The sequence below is a fragment of the Eulemur rufifrons genome, chromosome 8 (genome assembly GCF_041146395.1).
Source record: "Eulemur rufifrons isolate Redbay chromosome 8, OSU_ERuf_1, whole genome shotgun sequence".
NCBI lineage: Eukaryota > Metazoa > Chordata > Mammalia > Primates > Lemuridae > Eulemur > Eulemur rufifrons.
Window position 1 is genome coordinate 32,649,288 of NC_090990.1, and position 19,011 is coordinate 32,668,298.

At 51.3% G+C, this 19,011-nt stretch overlaps 2 protein-coding genes across 4 annotated transcripts; one reads left to right on the forward strand and one right to left on the reverse strand.

Moving 5' to 3' along the window:
* The first annotated feature begins 5,667 nt into the window (after positions 1-5,667).
* On the forward strand, positions 5,668-18,443 carry UROD (uroporphyrinogen decarboxylase). Of its 3 annotated transcripts, XM_069479868.1 has the most exons (11): positions 14,159-14,191; positions 15,071-15,170; positions 15,788-15,900; positions 16,020-16,099; positions 16,178-16,240; positions 16,476-16,673; positions 16,799-16,960; positions 17,318-17,455; positions 17,616-17,716; positions 17,814-17,880; positions 18,211-18,443. In XM_069479868.1, the coding sequence occupies exons 2-11, from the start codon at positions 15,151-15,153 to the stop codon at positions 18,370-18,372; spliced, it is 1,104 nt and encodes a 367-aa protein (XP_069335969.1). In that variant the 5' UTR covers positions 14,159-14,191; positions 15,071-15,150; the 3' UTR covers positions 18,373-18,443. The 3 variants fall into 3 exon arrangements, with proteins under 3 accessions (XP_069335971.1, XP_069335970.1, XP_069335969.1); XM_069479870.1 differs by lacking the exons at positions 14,159-14,191; positions 15,071-15,170 and adding an exon at positions 5,668-6,289; XM_069479869.1 differs by lacking the exons at positions 14,159-14,191; positions 15,071-15,170 and adding an exon at positions 13,543-13,648.
* On the reverse strand, positions 6,274-14,133 carry HECTD3 (HECT domain E3 ubiquitin protein ligase 3). The gene is made up of 21 exons (XM_069479867.1): positions 13,713-14,133; positions 13,373-13,533; positions 13,034-13,126; positions 12,819-12,954; positions 12,400-12,515; positions 12,207-12,320; positions 11,982-12,064; positions 11,374-11,539; positions 11,069-11,150; positions 10,272-10,454; positions 10,062-10,114; positions 9,819-9,883; positions 9,554-9,657; positions 9,152-9,271; positions 8,949-9,038; positions 7,752-7,958; positions 7,414-7,543; positions 7,237-7,311; positions 7,034-7,115; positions 6,847-6,918; positions 6,274-6,689 (listed from the first exon to the last, which is right to left on the reverse strand). Exons 1-21 carry the CDS (start codon positions 14,079-14,081, stop codon positions 6,605-6,607), a joined length of 2,586 nt encoding a protein of 861 aa, XP_069335968.1. The 5' UTR covers positions 14,082-14,133; the 3' UTR covers positions 6,274-6,604.
* Positions 18,444-19,011: the final 568 nt, after the last annotated feature.

Sequence of the window (19,011 nt, forward strand, 5' to 3'; positions counted from 1 at the left end):
AGGATAAGGGCTATATCTTATGTGCTTCTCTCTCCCCAGGACATAGTGTGGGACCTGAGATGTGCAAAGTGAATACTATTGAATTAATTGAAATTTTTTTATAAATTTTTTCTTTGTCTCCCTTTTGGTGGTAGGAAAACTGGGCTGAGAGCCAGGCCACTGACTCTTCTCTTGAACTCTCTTCCTCACTAAGTTAATCCATGTTATTATCCCTTATGCCTCGCCTCATGCTTATTAAGTACACAGGAAGTACTTAATAAATGCCTATTAAATACAGGTCATTTATTATGATGTTTGCTTCTTGTTCACAGTGGTGATTTCTTACCTCTCTCCCAAGGGACATTTGAGAGAGAGAGAGAGAGAGAGAGAGAGAGAGAAAGAGAGAGAGTTCGCATGTGGTGTGGGAATAGTTTAAGAAGGGCAAGCTCTCTGAACTGTGGGAGACAAAAGAAACCTTTCAAAAGTTGGGCCTTGGCTCACAAATACTCTTCCCACGGTCTGCTAGAAATCTCTCTGGGAATTTCCTGGACACATTACAATATTCATCTACTCCATTTGGCTGTAGACTTGTCAGCGGGGCAGAGAGTTATTGTTTTTAGAGTGCTGAATGAAAGATAAAAATGAAAAAAGAAACTCCACTTTGGCAACCAATTGCAAGTCCTAAAATATTTGCATTTTATTTTTATATGTAAGCCCAGCAATTGCCTAATAGATTCATGATAAGGTAGAGAGAAAATGATGCTACAGTGTTTATATAAAGAGCTTGGGAAGAATCTTCATTAATCAGGACTTCAATAGTTCTTTTCAAGTACACAGAGTTTTCATCATTGGTGGTTTTAAAGGTCAGGTTCTGGACATTCATGTCCTGAACTGATGGGTCAGCTTAAAAAATAAGTGATTTAATTAATTTGGTGATTCTCTCCTCTTTATTGAAAACAACAACTTTTCAGATGGCTGATTTTCCCTTGTGTTTAAGTTGGAAAGGTTGGTTTTGGGACCACAGTTTCACTTATTCATTCGACAACTATGTACTGAGTGACTATTATGTGCCAAGGACAGTTTTAGACTCTTGGGATACATTAGTGAACAAAATAAAGATTCAGCCCTCATGGAGCTTATATTCTAGCAGGGAGAGACAGCATAAATTATAAAGAAGAACAATTAATGAATGAGTAAACTGAAAGTATATTAAAAGGTGATTAAGTACTTTGGGAATAAGAAAAACAGGCAGGAAGGAGTGGCAGGGAGAGGGAAAATAGCTATAGGGTCTTAGAGTTTTACAGAGGCTGTCGAAATATGGGATTTGTGTTTTATTTGAATCTTTCTACAATTTTCTATCTTATAAATTTAGAAGCAAATACAAAAGGAGTAATTGACATCAGTAAAAATGGTGGAGTAAGGTCCTCCAAAAATTCTCTCCCCCTTAAAAGCAATGAGATTTACCGTCAAAAATTATCAACATCAACTTTTTTGGATGTGCATCATGAGCAGTGATCAATCATGTCACTTCTCTCAAAATCTGTTGGTGATTGGTCTCTGCCCATCTCTTATTCAGTTTATACACAGACAACAAAGAGTATAGTTGTGTTGCTTCCTTATCTCTCAGCAATAAACCCACTGGACATTTTACAAAAATGGACAGTTAAACAAGAGAATTGGCCAACAAAATGAAAGTGCAGCAAAGAAATGAAAAGTGTAATGCTGGAAGTGAAACTCAAATTGAACATAAATGGAGTGATAGAAGAAATAGCTGTTCGTGGGAATGTTGACACTGATGTCATGAAACACTATAGACATGCAGCCAGAGGAATGTAGTGAAGGTGACTTTATCTGCATTAATGAAGAAAGTCGTTGTGACAAAAAGGACAAGATGTCCCAGAGGAAGCAATGGCAGCAAAAACCTTCACATTAAAGGAATTCTCAGAAATAGTTCATGAGATTGCAAATACAAAGACTAAAATGTTGGAAGCTGATTCAGACTTAGAAAGCAGTATGACAACTCATCAAGGCATAGAGAAGATGCTCCATATAAGTTATACAAGAAAAAAGAGGCAAGCAAGCACTGTTCAAACTATTCCTGATAAAGTTATGTTTTGTTTTGTTTTTGTTTTCAAGACAGAGTCTTACTCTGTCACCCAGGCTAGAGTGCAGTGACGTCATCATAGCTCACTGCAGCCTCAAACTCCTGGGCTCAAGCGATCCTCCTGCCTTACCCTCCCAAGTAGCTGGGACTATAGGTGTGCACCACCATGTCTGGCTAATTCTTTCTATTTTTAGTAGAGACAGGGTCTCGCTCTTGCTCAGGCTAGTTATTAATTTAGTACTATGCAAAGATTGTTACAAATCAATAAGAAAAATATAATTAAGCCAATAGAAAAATGGTTGAAAATACATGCAGGGTAGTTTATAAAGAAGAAAAACAATGGCTCAATGGTAAATAAAGTAATGCAAACTAAAATAACAATTTTATCATTTTCCAGCATATATTGTCAAAAAATATTTTTAAGTGTTAATACTCAAGGGTGGTTGAGAGTTTAGGAAATAGATACTATAGTGAGTGAAAATTGATTCATCCTTCCTACAGGGCAGCAAAACAGCTTGATGAAGTGACTTTAGGAAGTTGTTCTACGGAAATAATAAAATAATTAATGTGGCTGGGTGTGATGGCTCATGCCTGTAATCCCAGCACTTTGGGAGCCAAGGTGGGAGGATCACTTAAGCCCAGGAGTTTTAGACCAGCCCGGGCCACATACCAAGAGTCTATCTCTACAAAAATATAGAAAAAATTGCCTGGGCACAGTGGCATGTCATAGCTTTTTGGGAGGCTGATGCAGGAGGATCACCTAAGCCCAGGAGTTTGAGGCTGTAATGACCTATGATGGGGCCACTGCACTCCAGCCTGGGCATCAGAGCAAGACTGTGTCTCTAAAAATAAAAATAAAAATAAAAAATAAAATAGGTAATGCAAATATATGCATGAGGATGTTTATTGCAATGTTTGTAGTTTTCAGCATTGGAAATATGTAAACAACCTTAATGTCCATCTGTAGAGGATTTAAAATGAATACACTACCTTACAATGTAATATAATTGCAGCCAATAAAAATAATGGTTAGAATGAGTATCTCCCTTGTCCCAGTCACCATTATTTCCTGGTGGATTACTCCCTGCCTCCTGTCTCCTTCTCAACTTATTCTCTACATAGCTGCCAAAGGTAAATCTAATCGTGTGACTCCCTTGCTTAATGCTCTCAGGGCTGCTCATTGCAAAATCCTAAAACTGGTCTGTAAGCCTGGAGTTTCATCCTTCTGCCCTTTACACCCTAGTAACACGGTACTCGACACGCTTCTCAGTTGGCCTTTGTGTCCAGTTATTCTCCTTAAAAATCTAGCATTTCAGCCAGGTGCGGTGGCTCATGCCTGTAATCCTAGCCCTATAATCCTAGCACTCTGGGAGGCCAAGGCAGGAGGATCGCTTGAGGCCAGGAGTTTGAAACCAGCCTGAGCAAGAGTGAGACCCCTTCTCTACAAAAAAATAGAAAAAATTAGCCAGGCATAGTGGCATGTGCCTGTAGTCCCAGCTACTTGAGAGGCTGAGGCAGGAGAATCACTTGAGCCCAGGAGTTTGAGGTTGCAGTGAGCAAGACTGTCCAAAAAACAAAAAAGAATTTAGCACTTCATTGAGCCCCATTGGTTAGAATGATCCTGTTCTGTCCTCTAGATACCTGTATCTTCACTTCTTTGTAGTTCTTACACAATGTTATTAAAAGTTGTTTATGTAATTATTTAATGTATGTCTCTCCCATTAGAGTTTAAATCCTATGAGGTAAAAAATTATCACTGCTTTAGGCATGATTTTTTTTTTTTTTTTGAGACAGGGTCTTGCTCTGGCTCCCAGGCTAGAGCATAGTGGCCTCATCATATCTCACAGCAACCTCAAACTCCTGGGCTCAAGCCTCAGCCTCCTGCCTCAGCCTCCCAAGTAGCTGGTACTATAGGCGTGCGCCACCACGCCCGGCTAATTTTTCTAATTTTTTTTTTTTTGAGAGACAGGGTCTTGCTATTGCCTGGGCTGGCCTTGAATTCCTGGGCTCAAGTGATCCTCTTGCCTTGGCTTCCCAAAGTGCTAGGATTACACGCTTGAGCCATCTCGCCAGCCTAGGCACAATTTTATTCATTCACATAGCATGGTGCCTGACATAGGTGCTTGATGCACGTTTGTTTATTGGATGAATGAATAGTTAAATGAAAAGTAGCCGATAAAATATACAGTGCAAGTAAAGACGGACGAAGGACTCAGGTGGCTAGTACCAGGAACAGAAACAAACTACTTCCTGTAGGCTCCTGTGGGCTAGGCCCTTCCCTGAAGGGCAGCGAAGGGGAAGACAGACAGAGCAGGAGGGAGCTTTCTGGGAAGAACAGAGCTGGGTGGGAGTGGCAGCCTCTGGGGTTCCTGCCCTTTCTGCTCCCTGGGCAGGAAGGGGCTCCCGCCAAGCTGGGGTGTCTCCTGTGGAACACCCAAGGTGCAGAGACAGGGGAGGTGTGAGCTGCTGGGAGGCTGAGCTGGGGTATTCGGCTCAGTGTTTTGCGGAGATGGGCCTCAGGGTGTGCACAGTGCTGGGAGAGGGGCTCAGTGCCACTGCCCAGAAAGTCTCCCAGCCAGGCCAATGTCAGCATGCGCCGTAGAGGCATTTAATTTATTTAAACAGACTAAATGTGCAAGTTCCCACTATCCTATAGTAGAGGTCCCCAACCTTTTTGGCACCAGGGACTGGTTTCATGGAAGACAAATTTTCCACAGACAGGGGATGGGGGGAGGGCGAGGTGGAGCTCAGGTGGTGATGCCAGCCACGGGGAGCGGCTGTAAGTACAGATGAAGCTTCACTGGCTCCACTGTCGCTGTGCGGTGGGGGGTGGGGGGGAAATGCTTCCTCTCCTGTTTCATGGAAAACAACTTTTTCATGGGGGGTGGTGCAGAGCTCTGTGGCCAGACCCTAATAGGCCAGTCTGTGGCCCAGGGGTTGGGGACCGCAGCCCTAGAGGACAACTTGGGGTGGGGGTGGGTGGGAAGTTGAGCAGGTGGGACCCTGCACATGCCACTTCTCAGGGCAACAGGCCACTGTAGTGCCTCACACGGTGCTATGACTCTGAGACAACCAAGACCCTGGGACCGGGCTTGAAGGTGTGACTGCCCACTGTGGGGGAACTGTCTGCACACCTCACCAGGTACTTGTTAAAGACAGCACCTTAGCTCGCTGGCAACTGGAGGGGCAGTGGTGGCAGCCTTATGATGCTGCTGCCTTCACTTTTGTCAAAATCCTGACCTGACTGGTTTGGGAGCCATCCCTAGGCTTTGTCTTCTATCATGTCAAATTCTTCTGCCCGCTTGGTTCCAGAAGCAGACTCCCTTCCTCCAAATCACCACACCCATTCTAGAAAATGCCAGGCTAGCCTCCATTCCCCCTTTACTGGGCAGTGGGTCCTTCATTTCCCTGCTCAGCTCCAGATTTAATGTTTGTCACTGAGAAGCCCCATTACTTCCACTTAACATAGATTTTCTTGGCTCCCAGCAGGGAACTAAAGTCCTGGAAGAGCCTTCCCTAATTCTTCCAGGGCAGGGCGATTTCTCTATGTGTTCCCTGCTTAGCACAGAGCCCAGTAAACACATTCTGAAGGAATGAATTCATCCATTTATTCAACTTTCTCATGTGCAAGAACTGCTTTTGATGGAGTGCAATGGAGGCCCTCACGCGAGGCAGTGCAGCCTGGGGCAGGGGCGTGCATGGCCCTAGGATCAGGTTTAAAGCCGAGGCTTTAGAGTTGGTAAAGAGGAGCTATTGAAGATTTTCAGAGAGAACGTAACTGGCCTTAACCTGTGCAAAACCTTGGCGATGAACCAGCAGATGGGGAGCCAGGCTGGTGACACACAAGTGGTGAACACAGGGAGGAGGTGGTGGTGAGGATTTAATGTTCAGCGGATGTAGGTTCTGAGCCGGGGGAGGTGGTGCTACTTTGTCAGTTGAGACTGGGTTGGAGGAAGAAGAGGTCATACCTCAGGTACAGAGGGAGAGGAGGAAAGACCAGTACTTGAGGGAGGGGTGCTCAGCTGTTGTTTCCTTCTTGGGGCAGGTGACCAAGGAGGATGATCATCACTCCCTGTCTATCCTGGCTCCTTGCTTGGGGAGGGGCCTCCACTACCCTCCAGTGTTTTTAGTTTTGAGTCATGGCTGGAGCCAAACAGAAGGAAGGAGAAAAAAGGTAGAGCCAAAAATGGAGGCAAAGTCCATGAGGTGGGGAGCTAGATGGCCCCCTTCAAGTAGCTCAGGCCTGGCAGCTTGTGCTGGGCTTGTGGAAGATTCCCTCTCACAGAGGGTAAGTACCCGGGAAGCAAGCCTCAGCACGAGTAGGGCTTGTGGGTCTGCGGGGCTGAGCCGCCAGTGTGAACCCACCGCCCCCACTGCAACTGCACACAGGAGCAGGGCTGGGTTTCGCTGAACATGTCGGCTCATATCAGGAGCTCAGACCCGAACCCCGAACTGGTGCAGGGAAGGTGTCTTCGCCTAGTTGAGGCCAACTGGGGCCCACGGCTGCCCCCTGGTGTCACCTCACTCCTCCCAAGGGCTCATGTCGGTGTCAATGGCTACACAGTTGTAGGCCGCATAGCGGAGCTTCTCCTCACACACCTTGGCGCTGTGGGGGGTGGAAACTCGGTCAGGCAGCTCCATCACTAACAGAGGCGATGTGGCTCCAGTTCATGCACTTTGGTGCCTGAAGTCCTCCCCACCAAGGACTTCCCCCGACCCTCCTACCCACTAAGCCCCAGGCCTGAGCCTCGGAAAAAACCCACCTGACGTAGTGCGGCAGGAAGAGGGTGCTGGAACAGGTGGAAGACTCAGGTAGTGCGTCTGTGGTCTCGTAGCTGGGGGCGTTGAGGGGCCACAGGTCAGGAAGATGTTTTGGGGCACAGGTGTGCATGTGTGGGGAGGAGGACAGAAGGCTGGCCACACACCTTTGGACATCCCTTCCACACTCACCCCAGCTTGTCCGGGTAGATGTAGATTCTTGCTGGTAGGCGGCTTCGGCCTGTGACAAAGCGCAGGAAGCGGCTCCGGTCCTCTGGACGGAGAAGGAAATCAGTACCCATACCGATGGCAGAAGGTTCTACAACTTCCACCCTGCCTCTGTGTCCCACAAGTGGAATCCAAACGCAGGTGTCACTCTGCCCTCCTCCACTGACCGTTGGTGAAGTTGTTCAGAGCCTCCCAGAAATACTGCACCCGCGTGTCAGATGGCTCGAAGTCCTCAAACCGGGCTGGTGGGGACAATGCCAGAATTCATTCTTGGGTCTTATTCTGCCCAGTCCTTATCCCCCACCCCACTGCTGCCCTGGCCTGCTCCGCCATTGGGAACTCACTGAGCTTCCGCAGAGCGTCCACAGTGACCTCCGGGTCCCCACACACCTTCTTCTCCAATTCTTGCCAAGTGAGCAAGTCCAGTACAGCCTGTGGCACCACCTTCAGCAGACCTGCCTGCATGGCTGCCACCTGGGAAGGGGGTAAAAGGCCTGGCTGGAGAAGAGGGCACAACTCCCGTTTACATGGGGGGCATCTCTGTACCCCACGATCAGCAGGAATGTGGGGCCAGAGTTCTCAGGATTGGGTACTGCTGGGCTACAGGCCAGGCTCTGGCTACTGGGGGCTGGGGCCTCAGGAAGGTCCAAAGCTCTCTGTTCTACTGGCCTCTGGGTAGTACCTGCTCCTTGCTCTCCTCTAGCCGGGCCTTCTGGACCAGCTGGACGAAACGAGAACGGTCCTCATATCCCACAACAATGCCTGCGCCCCCAGGGATCAGCTCCACCATCTGTTGGTCACTCAGTACGGTGGTGAATGTCAGCTCCTTCCCAAACTTGAATTCAAACGTCTCCTTGTCCATTCCTTCCATCACTTCCAAGAGCTTAACCTGGGGGTTGGAGAGAGGCAGGGATGTCAGCTTTTCATTGTGGAGATAGCCCCGATCTCTCCTCGGCATGCTCACAGGGAAGCAGAAGACAGCCAGGCAAGGCTGTCCCCATGCAGGCAGCGGGGAATGAGGGTGTCGGTACAACGGCTGTGAAGGCATCAAGATAACACCTAACCAGCCTTGGAGGCCAGGGAAGGCGTCCTCCAGGAAATGGCATCTCAGCTGAAACCCAAACGATGGCTGGGAGTTGGTTGGGCCATAAGGGATCAGGAGAGAGAACACCTTCAACAAAGCTGGAAGGAGCAAAAGACCTGAAGAATGTTTGGCTGGAGCCTGAATGTGAACCAAGTGGCTAGAGATACAGGGGTTGTGTAAGGCCTTTGTAGATTCTGTATTCTATCCTAAGCCTGGGGCAGAGCCATGGAAGAGTTTAAATGAGGAGAGTGAATGAATTACTTTGGCTGCATGATCAGATGGGTAAGAATGGAGATAGGGACACCAGCTTCTGCAGTAAGCAGTTAGGTCAGAAAAAAAGGTGGCTTGAACCAGGAGAGGATGGTTGTAAGATGACAGAAGTGGGAGATTCCAGAGGCAGACTTGACAATGAGGAGGGTGAGAGGGAAGGGGGAGTGAAGGATGGCCCTGGGGGCTTTGGCATGGGAGGGGTGGGCTGTGGTGCTATCCTGAGACAGAGAGTCCTGGAGGGCAGTGGTCTGGGAAGGAGATGAAGAGTGTGCCCAACCTGAGGTGCCATCTTGGCACAAATGTCCAGGATGCAGATGTATATATGGCCCCAGGCTTAGGAGAGAGGCTGGGACTAGGTCAGGATTTTAGGGGTCACTAAAATAGAGACAGTAACTAAAGTCATGGGAGTAGATGAGATTGGAGAGGGAGTCTGTGTGTGGTAAAAGAGTAAGGTGCAGGACAGCCTTGGGGAGCTCCAACCTTTAGGGGCTGAGCAGAGGAAACATGGGTCCAGGCCCTACTTACCAGCACAGAGTCCACAGCTGGGAAGTCCTTGCTCCAGCTCACCTCCTCACCAGAAAGCTGCTTCCACACAAAACCAGGCAGAGCCAGGACCTGTGTGAGAAACACTCACTACTGTCTTCTTACCCTGAGCTGCCCAGGCTTGGCTGGCCCTTCCTTGTAGGAGCCAGGGCTGATCTGACGGAGGTGCAGATTTGGCTACTCACCAGGAACTCCTTACCCCGAAGGGCAGCCCCCATCAGCTGTCCGATCCACTCATACTTGGCAAAGTCTCGGCATGAGGGGTTGGGCACATACATGTCCCGGGCCTCACCAGTGCCATTGCCCTGCCCCAGAGACAGAGCTGTCAGCACGGCATGGGATGCACCCTACTTTCCTGCCCCCAAAGACTGTGTGTGGGGGACTCAGCTCCCCAAAGACTTCCCTGAACATCTTCCACTGGGGGTTCTAAATGACCCCACTCTATGTATGCTCTTCCTCTGTCTGCCCAGAGGTTGCCCTGGGCAACCCAGTGCCCTCTCTGTTCCTCTCTAGTTCAGTTCGGCACCTGGGAGTTCTGCAGAGACTGAATAGCAGAAACAACTTGGGAGGTGAGGGTGGGAGATTACCTGGTTGGCCGTGCGCACAAAGAAGGGCAGAGGCACGGGGGTGTCCGCTGAGCTAGGGCACAGCTCTTCTGACATATCTGCCAGGCTGTCCCGGAAACCACCCCCTGAAATGACAGATGCCCTCAGGTGGGTGCTTAAGAGCCCAGCCCCCATAATGGCATAATATACAGGTCCCCTATCTTCATTAGCTGGTGACCCCAGAACCCTCTACCACTTTAATAGGGAAGCAAGCAGGACCCTCGTCATTCCTCCCTCAGGGCTTCACCTTGGTCAATGATGCCTTCTGCAATGAATTTACACTCCCACCACTGGTCATAGCGCATGGGCCACCTGTAAGTGTTGGTAGATCTGTCACCATACTGGGTCAGGGCTCAGCACAATTCACCAGCCCAGAGACCAGCCAGGAAAAGGGCTATAAGGCAGTAGCAGTGAGGGGTGTCAAGAGCTGTGTGTGGGTATATGTGTGCACATGTGTGCCCTGGGCAGGTCCCTCACCCTCATGCCATACCTGTAGTCCAGGGGCTTTTCATATTTGTCAGAGGGCTTGAGGCCTTCATATACCTGGGGGTGGGAAAAAGGGGAGGGAGTTGTAGGGAAGTCTGTGTCTAGACCTGGCCTCACTCTTGCTGAAAGACTTTGCTCAGGCCAAGTCCTTTTTGGCCCAGCTCCCTAAGTCCTTTACTGATGCTCCCTCAGTCTGACCCCAGGTGGTCCAAACCTGGGTGAAGACCGCGTTCTTGCAGGCAGGGTCACGAGAGGGGCAGGCACGGTGTTCCATGGCAAGGCGGCGGTTGATGTACAGGCGTGGCATGAAGCTAGGCTTGCTGCTCTCTGAGTCACGAAGACACTGAGCCACCAGGCCGGGCCGTTGGCGTGACAGCAATAGGAACTGCTTCACTTGCTGGTGAGGAGAGGTGGCCAGAGCAGGATGAGTGGGCAGTCAGCCTTTGTCCAGACTCTGGAACCTCCCTCTATGCCTGGACCCAATTCAACCATTCCTGTCCTTTCCTCCATTCCCTTCCTTAGTCCAGCCACCAGGGGGTGCTTTCTAAAAAAATGAGAAATCTAACATTGTCATTACCTTACTTACAACCTTTTCAATAGCTCCACCAACCTGAGACAAAGTCTCTGCTGCACAGTCTGGCCCACAGGGCCCTTTGGTATCGGGGCCTGCTTCCTGCTCACCCTCATGTCACACTCACACCTACCTGCATGCTTTTCTCAAGTCATCTTGAGCTGCTGGTAATTGCCAGTCTGCACCTTTCATGCAACCTGCCAATCCATGCTGTCACCTCTCCTCCCCCCGCCTTTGGGTATTCCACACACTCACATAGGGAATGCCCACCAAACACTAACTTTTGACCATTTTCTCTGCTTTTCTTCCTGTGTTCTCAGACCCAACAAAGGTCCTGCCCCAGAGTACGTTTTAGGAACTCTCTGCTGAAGAATGAACAACTACATGAATAGAAAAGGGGAACCCACTGCTAAGACCAGCACTGGTTGGGCCAAGCTCACCTTAATCTCACTGAAGGTGCCCAGTGTGTGATCCCAGGCAGGTACCAGGTGATGCAGGACACTGTCTAGGATCTTGATGAACCTGGGGTAGGTGGGAAAAGATAACTGCAGCTAAAGAGTGTGGCATGTATGTAAGACCCCCAACTCCCCAAGACACAGGGACAGGAGAAGGTAGGGCCTGGGGTGGATCTGACCCTTGAAACAGAACAGCTTATGCTATAAGACCTTGGGGACCTCCTCCATATAGACACACAAGGCTTTGGGTGGGGGAAGGGAAGGGCCTGCAGGCCCAGGACCACAGCCACCTCTGCAGGAGGACAGCTCGGCGGTACAGTACTTCTGGGTCAGTGCCTTCCAGGCGTGGATATCGCACCAGACTGGTTGGCTGGAACAGGTCTGCATTCAACCCTAGTTCCCTCTGTCTAGATGACTTGATCTTGACCCCTCGAAGACGAACATCAATCCCATCATCTGGGGGAAGGGGTCAGAGCGAGGTCATTTACTGCATCTGTTGTCTCCGTGGCCCTCAGACCTGGGAGTGGCTCCTTTAACGCTCAGCCTGTTGTTACCCCTGGCCCCTAGTAACTTGGGACCTTTGGGATCCCCTTCTATCACCTGATTCTGGTTTATATATTCTATGCTGTTTCCTCTGTCCACCACTATAATGCTGGGATGCCTGAGGGTCCCAACTCAGTTTCTCTTCCAAGTGAGCCCAACCAACAATATTGCTTTAAGGCAGGCATACCTGGCACTTCCCACCCAGCTCAGGCCCCCAAATTTTAAAACCTGGAGTTAGTTCACCATCACCTTCACCCCAAGCCCAAGCCCAAGCCCATCTCCTTCTCTCCACACTGTCTGCTTACCCCCATCTATACACTGGGTCCCTTTCCCTCACTATAGCTTTAAGCCTTACCTCTGCACTCGACAATGCGGATCTCGATGATGGGGAGGTGGACGGTCATGTCCTCCAGGACACAGACATCTCCAATCAGGGTCCTGAGGAGATGGCTGTGAGGCACCTCAGAGAGTCCCTGCCTCAGGCCCTCAGAGATTGCTGGGGTCCCACCCGAACTTAAGCTTCCAAGCTGGGCCAGGCTTGGAACATGCCCTACCGCCCACCCCAGGCCAGCCTGCTTACTCATCAATGTTCACGTCACTCAGCTTCTTCAGGTTGTCCCCTTCACCCCCATAAACCACCACCCGCTTAGGCATAAAGTTGTCATCCGTAGTATCCACCGTGAGTAGCAGCTTCCTGAGGGGTCAGAGTATGAACGTGGGTCTTTGTGAACCCACAGGCACGTCCTGCCCTGTTCTGCCCAGAGCCTACTCACTTGACAATGGTGCCCTTCTTCATGGTAAGCCGTACCCAGTGCTGGCACTGGGACCCATCACTTTCCCAGTAGGTGTCTGCATTGCTATCTGTCAGGCAGGATACATTGAACTCCTCCTGGGAAGGGCAGAGAGGTGGAGTCAGTGGTTACCCTCACTCCCTGCGCTGGACTCGTGCTCTGGGCCAGGGAGTACAAGAGTGAAAGCATAGTGGAATTTGGCCAAAAGGGCAACTGGTACGGGGAGGGGATAGGGGTGGTGTCTAGGGGTTCCTATAGATTTCCAAGATGGGGAGCTGGACTGAGTGTGGCCTGTGGGGATTCTGGTTTGGCCTTGGCCTAGAGCGGGGGTTTCTTTCTGGATCTAGCCTTGAAGGGTATGACTACATCTTGCCTGGGGTGGGAGGAGTCCCAGCACCCACCGTGTAGGAGGAAACGTCTATGCTCTCCACATACTGCTTCACGCTACCCAGGTTCTCATCCTCCTTGCCCAGGTGGTCATACAAGAAGTGGATCAGGTCCTCGTCGCACTCGTAGGTCCATGTCGGGGGCACATAGCTAAGCAACCCCAAGCCCCTAATTAGATTGGGCCCAAACTCAGAACTCCTTCCTCCCCAGCCCATTCAAGCTCACTCACAGTAGCCTTTGTATAGCTTCTGCATATGCTTCCGCGGGCTGAGGTCTCGATCCCAGACGATGTGAGTACGTCAGATCCACCACCTGTTCCCATCTGTGGGAACAGAGTAGGGGGTGGGAGGAGGAGGCATCAGCGGGCAGCAAGACATCACCCGTAGGCCCTGGTGCCTCCGCCAGAGCTCTAGCTCCAAGCCTCCATTAGCTCCACCCCAGCCCCTCCAGGTCCCGCCCCTTCCTGCTCTTAACCCGGCCTCCGCTCCCTCAGGCTGTGCCAGAAGTGTTTCCAACCCCTCCCGGCCCGGCCATCTGACAGCAAGCTCCGCCCCTTCAAGTGCAGGACCTGAGCACCGGCCGGTAGTCCACGCCGAAGAGCTGCTGCTGCCGCTGCAGGTGGTCGGGAGTGTCGATGGGTACCAGGCGGGCCCCGCCCTCCGCTGGGCGGCACACCAGCAGCCAGCCTTCGTCCAGCCCGCAGTCGCCCAGGTGCTCTGCCAGCTGCTCCTGCCGAGACACGCCAGACGGGACAGCCGTCAGGGAACTGCCCAGCGGCCCGCCCTACCCAGCCCAGGGCAAAGAGCACCGAACGCAATGCCAGCTTAATGTGGGGGAGGAAAAGGTGACAGCCCGGGGCTTCCCTGGCCCCGGGGTTCTTGTAGGGCCCCAGGCAGGCCAGAGCGCACCTTAGTCAGCTTCACCCAGAGCCCGTGGCCGTTGCACAGCTCCTCGCCCGTGGTGCGCACGCAGGCGCCGCGCCGGAGCTCGATGCTGTCGCGGGCAGCGCGGAGGGGCCCGGAGCCTGTACCCGGGGCTGGGCCTGCTGCGCCCACACGCAGCCCCAGGCCCTCGGCTTCCCACACGGGCAGCAATACGCGTGACGGTCCCGCCGGGTCCTTGTAAAGCTTGTAGAGCACCTCTCGCGGCACGAAAGCCAGCGCTGCCGGCAGCGGGCGTCCGGCTCGGAGGCTCCGCGCTGCCTCTGCCAGGAAGCGCACGCGGCCCAGTAGCTGCCGCGGGGACTCTAGCGCCGCGCCCGGGCCAGGGCCCGCCATAGCGAAGCGGCTGAGGGGAGCCCAGGGGCTATCCTGCCCCAGGAGCAGCAGCGGCAACTGCAGACCTGGCTTCCCACCACGCCCTGCCCCGCCTTCGGCCAGCCTTCACCGTATGTTCTAGATTAAGCGCACATGCTGCTTCTGCTGTATTGCCCTGTGTACTCCCATACTCAACCGTATTACCCACCTCTCTGCCCACTCAGCCCAGACAATCAAACCCAAGATCAGTGTTTCTACCTGATCAATCTTCCTCTCTCCATCCCCTTGCTACTATCATTTTATCTCTACTACCATACTCTCGTTCAAGCCATCTTTCTATGTAGCCTGGATCATCGCAACAGCCATTTCTCTGATTCTCTGGCCTTCCTCCCCCAGGGACTCGTTTAAAAATCTGCTGGACTCCTCATTCTAGGGGAGGTGTCACTAAAATGTTTGAGAGAATGATTCCTTCCCCTGCCACTGACAGGAGTCTTTAGTCATCGAGGCTTAATCCTGGTTGTTGCTCCTAATCCCAGGACACTGGTGATCGTTATCTACTTTAATGTAATTGCTGATTTCTGTTTCCCCATCAGTCTTGTAGCTCCTTGAAGGCAGGTGCTGTCTCGCGCAGCACTCTAATCTCCCCACCTACTATATAGCGCCCAGCTGTTAGTTAGAAATATAAATACATGACGATTAGCTTTACCTGTACAGCCTGCTTCCATCATCTGCTGTATACCTGGCTAGATAAGACTATTAGAATTATGGAGATTGAGACTTGTGCCAAGCCTCCGGGATACTCAGGCCGTCAGATGAGAACAAATTCCTCATATCATGATAAGATGGAGTTAGAGTGCTTTCTTTTGGGCATTTGTTGTTGCGTCGCTACAGCGGACTTTACGGTGAATAAAGGTAGGGGTCCTACGGGCAGCAGTCAGGGCAGCCCCAGGGCTGTCATTGGCGTCCGATCATGTGATCTTCAACATGGCGACGCCCTTGACTCCCTCCAGGAAGGGGCGGAGCCTGGATTGGGGCCGGCTCAGATTCAGTTTAAAGCGGGGGTTGTGGTCGCAGTTACTGACAGCTTACCATGGAGGAGAACGGGTTCAGGTGAGTTCCCCGCAGTAAGCGGTGGGGCTAGCAGGGTTTCTAATCTGAGTCTTTCAACTCAGGCATCTCTCCTTATACTCTCCTTTCCTCACCATGGAGCTCTCCCAACCTGAATCCCATTCACTGGGATCCGAATCCTCCAACCATGGACTTTTGAGACCTTCGTTCAGGGGATACCTCGGGATTTTCAACTAGTATCTCTATTCTGGGAACACCATCTCTAATCCTTCTTTCACTAGGCCCCAGCCTGAGGATCTCTTAGACCCTGACTGAACCAGCCCACTGGCACCCCCGTTCCCGAGATTCGCTAGTCTGAAGACCCCCAAACAATCCTTACTGGACTTTCATCCCCTCCCCGCAACTCCTTCCAGTTGTTTTGAGCTGGGGAGAGTTGGGACTAAGGGTAGGGAAGAGGCCCCAGCGCGGGCCCTTCTGGGGTCTTGTGCACCATCTGATAGGCAGTGAGGAGGCGGAATGGGCGGGAAGCCACGGCTTGGGAGCTGGCCTGGAGGAGGCAGATAGCGGTGCAGGACTGAATCCGCCTTAAGAACCCGCGCCTTCCCCAACCCCCAGCTTAGCATAATGACTTCCTACCCCTGCCCCTACCTGATCGCCAGACCTAAGGGTTTTCCGGAGTTGAAGAATGACACATTCCTGCGAGCAGCCTGGGGAGAGGAAACAGACTACACTCCCGTTTGGTGCATGCGTCAGGCTGGCCGCTACTTACCAGGTTAGAGTCAGGGCCTGGAAGTTTAGATAAAACTCTGGAGGGTGAAAAGTTTTCAAGGGGCAGGGGAGGGCTCTGGACGGCCTCAAGGCTGAACCCTGTCTTCCCTCTCCTGTCTCCAGAGTTTAGGGAAACCCGGGCTGCCCAGGACTTTTTCAGCACCTGTCGCTCTCCTGAGGCCTGCTGTGAACTGACTCTGCAGGTGAGGAGTCCACAAAAGAGGGAGGGATTTATGCCCTCAGCTTGCCACCTTAAGCAACCTGTCCCATATTCCCTACAGCCACTGCGTCGCTTCCCTCTGGATGCTGCCATCATTTTCTCCGACATCCTCGTTGTACCCCAGGTACCCACTCAAACCTGATCCTGGAATGAGACCCTCTCAAGGATCCCTTGAAAATCCTTTTACTAGTCCAGTCAAGGTTCAAAATAAGCACTTATCCTACCTGGATAGAGGGAAAAACTAAGGCTGAAAAAGGCTGAGTTTTATTCTCCTTTTCATTTTCTCCTGGCATGGGCCGAAAAGAACCTTTCCTTCCAGAGTACCTTTTTGGGAACCCTGGTGTTTTCTACCTCTCCAGGCACTGGGCATGGAGGTGACCATGGTACCTGGCAAAGGACCCAGCTTCCCAGAGCCGTTAAGAGAAGAGCGGGACCTAGAGCGCCTGCGGGATCCAGCAGTGGTGGCCTCTGAGCTGGACTATGTGTTTCAGGCCATCACTCTTACCCGACAACGACTGGCTGGGCGTGTGCCACTGATTGGCTTTGCTGGTGCCCCGGTAATGTGGGACAGGGCAGAGACTGAGGCATGGGGAGATCACTCTGGCAAGTCTGATGTAGACAAGGGAAGTAAGTGTCAATTTGGCTTCTGTACCTGTGACATCCTCTTTGTGTCTTTCTTTAGTGGACCCTGATGACATACATGGTTGAGGGTGGTGGCTCAAGCACCATGGCTCAGGCCAAGCGCTGGCTCTATCAGAGACCTCAGGCCAGTCATCAGCTGCTTCGCATCCTCACTGATGCTCTGGTCCCATATCTGGTAGGACAAGTGGCTGCTGGTGCCCAGGTGAGTCCTGAGGGAGAGACTGTTTGGTCTATAAGGACCAGAAGCAATAGAGTCTCCTAAACCTGAGAGGGGAGGGGTCTCAATGGCAGGCGTGAAAGAAGTTGGCCTCCAATGATCTGGCTAGAGCAGCCAAGCCCATTTTGACATTGGCAGGGGGGCTTAATGCTCTGAGTATTCCAATACCAAAGCTAGTGCTGGCTTCTAGAGGAAAAGGCAAAACTGTTGACTGGAACTGGGTTTATCAGGAAGTATCAGGGATTGAAGTCATTTGGAGAAAACTGAGGCAGATTCTGTATGTGGGGCCTGAAGTACTTCCTCTTTGTGTGTTAATTTCTCTTCACCACACCCTAACTGTAGGCATTGCAGCTCTTTGAGTCCCATGCAGGGCATCTTGGCCCACAGCTCTTCACCAAGTTTGCACTGCCCTATATCCGTGATGTGGCCAAGCGAGTGAAGGCTGGGCTACAGAAGGCAGGCCTGGCACCAGTGCCCATGGTGAGCATTGGGATGGGTTAAGGTGGGCCTGTGGAGCTTTCAGGGTAAGTCCTGCGTGGAATGGAGTGACCACTGGAGGGCAGCAGAAGTGCAGCCGAGAAAGGTTAGTGGGCATGGCAAGGGCCTGTGTAGCCTCAGATCTATCTGCTCTTTCTTCCAGATCATCTTTGCTAAGGATGGGCATTTTGCCCTGGAGGAGCTGGCTCAGGCTGGCTATGAGGTGGTTGGGCTTGACTGGACAGTGGCCCCAAAGACAGCCCGGTGAGTGATGGAAGAATGGGCCCTGGACGTTGAGGTGGAAAGGGGGGCAGCCGCCATATGTGCAGTCACCAGAACACAGCACTGGCTCTGCTTCCAGGGAGCGTGTGGGGAAGATGGTGACCTTGCAGGGCAACCTGGACCCCTGTGCCCTGTATGCATCTAAGGTAACAACCAGGGCCCTTATATGTGTGTGGGAGTTTCTCTGTGCCCTCCTATGGCTGTGTACATAGTTGTATTATGTGTGCATTTTTATGTCTGTCTTCCCGTCTGCCCTATGTGCATGATGTAAGCCCTAGGAAGACAGAAATTTTTGCTGTTGTTCATTTGTTTTCTTAGTGCCTGGCCCATGCTAAGTATTGATAAATTTTGTTCAATTAATGACTAAATGAGTAACACTGAGTAGAAGCATACCTACGTATGTGTGTCACTATTGTGTATGGGGAGGGCAGAGGCTTGCTGACCTCCCCATAGCCAGTGCCCTGTTGTTCCCCCAGGAGGAGATTGGGCGGCTGGTGCAGAAGATGCTGGATGACTTTGGGTCACAACGCTACATTGCCAACCTAGGCCATGGACTTTATCCTGATATGGATCCGGAACACGTAGGGGCCTTTGTGGATGCTGTGCATAAACACTCACGGCTGCTTCACCAGAACTGACATACACCTTTACCTTCAAATACCACTAACAAAGATGACTGATTGTTTCCCAAAGAATAAAAGTTCTAGGGTTGGAGTCTAGTATGTAGCTTTGTTTGTGAAAGATTTGTGCCCTTATCCTCAGTTCCGTCTTAGCCTTTGCTCCTTCCCTGGGGCCTCTGTCTACATCCTCCCCTCTCTACAAGTCATGGGGGTCAGGTATCAGTGAATTTATGTACTATAGCACTTAATGTCAGGGTTCTAACTACCATCTTCCTCTCAGATAACCAAGCCTCAGAGCTACGCTGAGTAGGGTAGAGCTTCCTAGCAGTTGTGGTTGTGACATGTGCGGAGAAAAGAGTGAGGTGCTCATAGCATACAAAGGCCAAATTGATAGGGCTTGGTGTCTGGGGAGTATACATCAAAGAAGGGCACAGAAGTGGTTAGAACACTTCAGAGAGGCATGGGGAGGAAGATGGAGTCTAGGTGAGCAGGGACAAGCTGAGGGACCTTAACCTTTGACACCAAAAGATGAAGAGGACATGAAGGCTCAGAGCTAGGTTGCTTAGAATTAGAGCTTTAGACTAGTTCATCACCAAGGTGAGAAGGCCACTGAAACCAAAAGGCCCTCTGGCACTCAGGGTTACTTTACATTCTTTT

Excerpts from the sequence above, each read along its gene's own strand:
- UROD (XM_069479870.1), top strand. The coding sequence starts at position 6,270 with ATGGAGGCAAAGTCCATGAG. Across the intron at positions 16,100-16,177 it reads GCTGTGAACTGACTCTGCAG|CCACTGCGTCGCTTCCCTCT; the intron begins GTGAGGAGTCCA and ends TATTCCCTACAG. Across the intron at positions 16,241-16,475 it reads ACATCCTCGTTGTACCCCAG|GCACTGGGCATGGAGGTGAC; the intron begins GTACCCACTCAA and ends CTACCTCTCCAG.
- HECTD3 (XM_069479867.1), bottom strand. The coding sequence starts at position 14,081 with ATGGCGGGCCCTGGCCCGGGCGCGGCGCTAGAGTCCCCGCGGCAGCTA. Across the intron at positions 12,321-12,399 it reads AAGAAGGGCACCATTGTCAA|GAAGCTGCTACTCACGGTGG; the intron begins GTGAGTAGGCTC and ends CTGACCCCTCAG. Across the intron at positions 9,039-9,151 it reads TTCGGGGTAAGGAGTTCCTG|GTCCTGGCTCTGCCTGGTTT; the intron begins GTGAGTAGCCAA and ends TTTCTCACACAG.